Source organism: Cupressus sempervirens, chromosome 1 (assembly GCF_028749045.1).
Source record: "Cupressus sempervirens isolate cs-2001-9-10 chromosome 1, ASM2874904v1, whole genome shotgun sequence".
Taxonomy (NCBI): domain Eukaryota; kingdom Viridiplantae; phylum Streptophyta; class Pinopsida; order Cupressales; family Cupressaceae; genus Cupressus; species Cupressus sempervirens.
The window spans coordinates 282,934,791-282,941,192 of record NC_143118.1 but is presented as its reverse complement, the minus strand read 5'-3'; the positions used below and the strand labels follow the sequence as shown (position 1 = coordinate 282,941,192).

The following is a 6,402-nucleotide window of genomic DNA, read 5'->3' as shown; positions in this document are numbered from 1 at the left end:
CATTGTCATTTCTACATTGCATTACATTTTCCTTGCAGCCAATCCAGATCTAGAGTGATGTCATAATACCCTAGATACTTACACTACTATTCAGTGTTGATGTCATACTATCTTAGATATACTACAAATATTTTCAATGTTTGGATATGAAAGTTTTCATAAAAGTCTTTAAGGCAACAAGGATTAGAAGAAAATATCATGGAGGAATGTCACGCAAGTCATACTAGAGAACTATCTCAGTTCACAGCATCTATTTCAAGCAAGGAAATTACAAGAACATAATGATGACATAGGACAATTTTTTCAGTTCATATCATCTTGTTTAACACCAATCAGTTTTCTAGAATCAGGGAGCACATAACAATCTTCTTGAAGGAAGAAGTTACATCCTTCTCACCTCTAGGAAAAATCAGCCAGAAAGGGCAAAGAAAGTAGATAATCTGTGTGAAATGGAAAATTCAGCTAGAAAGGGCCAAAAAAAAGCAAATAATAGCAATTAAATTAAAAAAATTGTAAAATTTCGGAAGAAAGAGCCACTTATAAACAATTGTAGAAAGGAAAACCATTATGAATAGTTCAAATGATGCAAACGTGATGTATTCACATATATTTTACTTGTAACCAAAATAATGTTACACATGCAAAGCAAACAAGCGTATGTACACAGACAGTTTACCTACCAAAATTTATGATTTATTTTGGCAAAGATTTCACTACCATTAAAAAAAATTGTTAAAGATCTTGAACAAACATAAAATGAAACTAAACAAACTAAATAATTTGAACAACAATAAATGATAAAAGTGTAATCTTTTACTCCATATACTTATCCATAATAGAATTTTTTACAAACCAAGCTTTAGACAGTTTGGTAGTCCTGCTTCAAAAAAAAAGACATACATAGAGCCAAAATAAACTGAAAAACATACATAGAAAGGTCCATAGCATCTTTGTATATATCATTACTTATGCAAAGACATACTATAAAATTGAGGTCACATCCTATCTTTTCTTACTGAACATTTCCTAGAACTAGAAAGCTAGGTTGAATTATAACCCCTTCTATAAGAAGTCCATCTTTCCAATCTCCACCAACCATTTCTTTCATCTTAAATGTCACTTTCTTTGGACCATCCTCATATTCTTGCACAGAAAACACACCTACTTCAAACTCCATCCAACCTTCCCTGGCATGTCTAAAAGAAGTCATATCATATCCTTCACTATGAACAAGATTCTTAGTGTTTTGCAAAAACTGAGCAGATCGTTGTTGTTGTTCCCAAGGATTTGTAAATAGAAATTCGACTGGTTCAAAATACCAACCATATGTTCCATCATCTGATTCCTTAAACTTTAGTCTAAATGAGAAAGTATAGTCTATACCAGGAGACAAAAGTGTGCTGTCAAAATTGCCTTCCACTTCAAACCAGCATACATCAATTAGCTCAGCTACTTCGTAAAAAAAATGTTGTAAAATGAATGAAAATTTCTCATTAGCTTTTCTTGACCATTGTTTTCATGTTCACCTAAATATAAAACATTTAAAGAATTCAACAACTATGCAGTAGCTTACCTAATGTTATCTTCAGAATTCCACTTCCAGTATCGATCATCACTTCCCCAAACTATACCCAACTCTCTTGCAGACAATATAAAGCATAGTTTCTCCGTGGGTTTGTGCAGCCAAAACTTTTGAATTGATCAAATATTCAAAATAAATTCATTTGAGATTTAAAAGAAAGATGTTCTAAATAGCAATCTACTGACTTTTAGCTACAACTTCTAACTTCATTAAGCCATGAGGCCATTGCAAACTGAAACATTTATTCTAGCATTATAAAATAAGATGTTATGTGTGAGAATCTCTAAATTAGCTAGCCTACTGAAATAAAGGTAAGCGAGAACCCTAGAGGACTAGAGTCAAGGCTCCCTAAATAGTATTTTAACAGTGTTTGGGGTCATGTAGTATGTCACTAAAGGAAACCAGGCAATTGAGTTAGTATTTGTGTTAAGTTTTCAATACAAACTGATTTGGTGGCTAAACTTGAAAGACTAATTCTAGAATTATTTTATGTTATCTATTTAACATCACTAAGAAGCATGCAAGGTGTATAGATATTGTAATTAGACTTAATTATGATGAAATATAATAATAAATTATACATGGTGGTTTGGAAGAGCTACGAATTTATAAAGAGAAGTAACATTATGAGAGCTTGCCTCTTAATTCCACTAAAGTTTCACTCAATAGAAGAAATCATAACATTAATCTCACAAAATGGAAATTTTATAACTGGATGACATTAAGCGATCTATGTTAAGGCTTGCAGAAGGCTTAAACTATATATGGAAGATTGGTATTAGATATAGGCAACTTAAAATTGGATATAGGTAGACGAAGTCTAGTGTTCTGTTGAATGTGTTCAAGAAAAAGAAATAAACTATTCTGACATTATTATAAAATTGAAATATTTTCTAACGTTTAATTCCATAGTAAATTTAAAACAAAAATGATGGAATCAAGGGAAGAAGAAATAGAAAAGAAGCATGAAAGTTATATTAAATATTAAAATGAAGCTATGCATCGGTCTGAGCTTCGACTCTTTTGTAGCATAGTTACATTATTTTTTCTCAACTCATGGCATCAGTTTTTACTCAAGTTCAAGCTTTCATCTTACAATTCTACATAACTGAATTACACTAAGAGTATGAAATATGGAGAGTGAAAGGTGTATGAAGCATGCAAGGTGGCATATAAATATTTTTATTAGAGTTATATGATAAAATGTAAGAATTGGTTCTATTGTATAAGAATTGATTCTATGGTCAAATGAGAGAGAAGGGAATTCAAATTAGAAATCTTGCCTCTTATTCCACTACTTAAGTTTTATTTAACTAAAGCAATCACAAAATTAATTGTAGGAAATGGTGAATCAGTATCGGATTTCAGGCATACAATAATGAAAAGTCTTTTTGATACAATTAATATGTTACTACAAATTCATATACTATTTTGAAATTATTATTGGAACCATTTTAAATATTTTCTTGACATTCTAATCTCATGGTAAAGTTAAATCCAAAATCTCATGGTAAAGTATAATCCAAAAATAATGAAAATAGGGCAAGCATGAAATTTATATTAAATAATTTAATGACACTATGCACTAGTATAAACTGTGGCTCTTCCTAGTCACAGTTACATCATCTTTTGTCAACTCAAGGCATCATAATTCATGCTCAACTTCAAGCTTGCATCTTACAGCCTACAATGTTGGATTTGACTAAGAGAGTGAATAGAAACTAGAAATTCAAATAATGTATAGCAAGATAAACAATTGTAGGGGAGAGAATATTAACTTAAAATTAATATAGCTCTTTTTTTTAGGTAAAATTAATATATTTCTTGCTACCCAAAAAACATGTGAATTTTGTAGATGGGGTAGTAGATGGATTGGAGAAATTAAAGTGAAATATACTCAAACCCAGGACTAGATCTACTAAATATTTCTCTTGATTCTTAACGCTATAATTGTGATGGAGGATATATAGATAACAACTACTGACATAGTTGTTTGTACAAGACCTGAAGCAATGGTGACTGATTTTTTTCTATCTTTATGTATTCTTTTTATTGATTCAGTTACTTGGAGCCTGTTCAAACATTAACTGACAATCTTTTAGATATATATAAAAGTTGAGGCGTTGTTGTGCATAACAAGATAGTGCCTTTATGTGCCTTAATTTCACAAATTTTTGTTTACCGAGTGACTATAGAAATAAGGATTCGAAGCCCCATTATAACTTTTAGCTTCCACTTATTGGACCTGACCTAGAACATAGAACATTAACAAACCACTCTGAAATTCACCCTCTTCTTTGTCTCAAATTTTATACATGTATGGTTCAGATAGTTAATGTTCAAAAAATTCCATAAGTGAGCAAAGTGTTCATTATACTTTCATTATAATAAGAATAGAAACATGATACTAGTTATTATCACCATGTTTTTACATAAACATTTGCATGTTACATGAAGACCTTCGGGGGTGCAAAACAACCAACACATACTCACGAATCTAAACAAATTGGCAGAAGTAATAAAATTAGAAAACTCAAGTTCCATAGGAAAACTATTCACCATGTTTACTAATCATAAAATAACAACCAACAAATATTAGAATGAACAATCAACAAACATACATACTCAAGGAAACAAACAAACCAAAAAATATTAAAAAAATTGATTCCACGGCAAGGATGATCATCACGTTTACTAAACACAGTAAATAAATTAACAAATGTTAGAATGTTACACCATTCAGTAAATATACTAAGGAACTGGAAAACTCTTACAAGCTCAGTTCTCTCTAGAAATAATAAATCATGAGAAATAAAGAAAGGAGATAGAGCACGAAGAGATCAAAAATTGTAGATCTCTAAAACAAAAGACTGGTATAACATACATATGGAAGACATAAAAAAGATGACCATTTAGGTCCTGTAGGTTTAAGAATCTCATAGGTTTCGCACCAAACTTGAAGGGGAAAAATGTTTGTATCTTAAAAAAGGATATATGTGATTTAGCCTAAAACAAAACTTTTACAGAACAAGTTCACGGTTTGGTGAGCAATCTTAAGTCTAAAATAGTACTGCAAAGTTGAATTTTCAAAAATGGATGAAATCAATCTTCTCAATGGACATAGAGATGTCAATGGAAAAAAATATAACTTTAGGTTAACAAAGCTTTTCATTAAATCCATCTAGCTATATCCTAAGATTGAATTAGGGATAAGAATTAATTTGGGGGCTGTCATTTTAAGCCAAAGCATGTCCTAAGCATAAATAACAAGCTTAGAAAGCAAGAAATCCTAAAGTTTGGGCTATAGGTGAGAGAAGAAAACCCACTTTTGTGGCAATGAATCACATGTCCATTTGCCACTAAAATAAGCCCTTATTTTGGTGGCAGATCATTCTCATATTTGCTAGTGATCTAATCATTTTCAATGATTCTATCCATGCATTAAAGGTTGAGAGAGGTATAGGAAGTCAAGTCTGGGCATGACATTTCAACTGAATAATTTAGATAGATAAAAAATAAATAATGTTATCTGATTCGTTCAAATAGTTAGGAATAAATAGAATTAATCTAGGGAGGAAAAATGGTTCATAAAAAGAACAAATTATTACATCAATTTTTTAAAATATTATTTGAAGCAAGCACAAGCAATAGCAATAAGGTGAAATACAAATTTCATACAATGAGCATGGATACAAATAGGGAATTCTAAGCCAGTATTTGATATAATCGTCTCCTTTATGGAAAAGCCCTATTCTTTCCTAGTTTTCCCTATTTTTCACTGTGTTAAATTTTGGTATATAGCCATCTGTTTGATTTTTTATGTAGGAAAACTTTCCTTGGTAGCAAGATGTTGAGTGGCAGAGCTCTTTGAAAAAATATCTCAGATGAACTATGCACAATGCATTCAAAGGAAACATAATTTAATTGTACCATTTTCAGAGTGATGACTTGGCATGCAAATACACATCGCCCAAGTAAATAGTAAGTCTTCTAGGAAATCTTCCAAATAGACTAAACACCAGAAACTGTGAGAAATACTCTGCACTAGCAATTCTTACAGAGCCTTGGCAAAAACACAACTACACACAATAAAGGAATGCCTCAATATAGGCTTCAATTATGCCCAAGTCATTTAAGGGAAACAACAATATTAAACAATATTTACTATCATTCATAATAGGTCCTTTGTACTCGATAGCATAGCTTCAAGTGCTACATTACAACTACTAGGTCCTTTGTACACCATGAAAATATATCGAATCTTCCTTTGTACTCGGACGCAGCCAACTAGAACATGGTTTTGAGGAAGAACAATGGGCCCTTACAACTAGCTTCTTCCAAAATCAAGTCCTTGGCAGTATAGGGCCCCATATAAATGTGACCAAGGTCATGATTGGGAAATGTTCCATGCAAATATGGAACTCCTCAAAGATTTGCAGCATTGCAAAAAGGTTAATTACCAAAAAATGATAAGACAAGAATCACTGACACCAATTTAAGAAGGGTCATTGGATGAGGTGAAATAACCCCACAAATAGACAGGTGGTTGAGCAATAATGCACAACATCTAAATAGCCTAGAGGAAAAATATACAAGCTAATGCAGAATTAATTGATATTTTCCTAACAACTTGATGGGGATGGCCAGCATAGGGAGCCCAATCATTGTTGAATAGAAGAGCATTTCCATCTATTCATTTCAAACCAGTAGGGCAAATTAAATCAATAGAATCATTTGTAATTGTTTCTCCTTGAATTATGACTGGGCAAAAATGTATAGCACCCTAAAAGAGGGTCTTCACTTGTTGAATATGTGCAAAA

At 31.7% G+C, this 6,402-nt stretch overlaps 1 protein-coding gene across 1 annotated transcript; it reads right to left on the bottom strand.

The window, feature by feature from the left end:
• Window positions 1-1,012: 1,012 nt before the first annotated feature.
• On the bottom strand, window positions 1,013-1,808 carry LOC149577195 (F-box protein At2g02240-like). Its single transcript, XM_089795841.1, has 3 exons — window positions 1,788-1,808; window positions 1,574-1,689; window positions 1,013-1,466 (listed from the first exon to the last, which is right to left on the bottom strand). The coding sequence occupies exons 1-3, from the start codon at window positions 1,806-1,808 to the stop codon at window positions 1,013-1,015; spliced, it is 591 nt and encodes a 196-aa protein (XP_089651967.1).
• Window positions 1,809-6,402: the final 4,594 nt, after the last annotated feature.

Excerpts from the sequence above, each read along its gene's own strand:
- LOC149577195 (XM_089795841.1), bottom strand. The coding sequence starts at position 1,808 with ATGGCCTCATGGCTTAATGAA. Across the intron at positions 1,690-1,787 it reads TGGCCTCATGGCTTAATGAA|TTTTGGCTGCACAAACCCAC; the intron begins GTTAGAAGTTGT and ends TCAATTCAAAAG. Across the intron at positions 1,467-1,573 it reads AATTCTGAAGATAACATTAG|TTTTTTTTACGAAGTAGCTG; the intron begins GTAAGCTACTGC and ends CATTTTACAACA.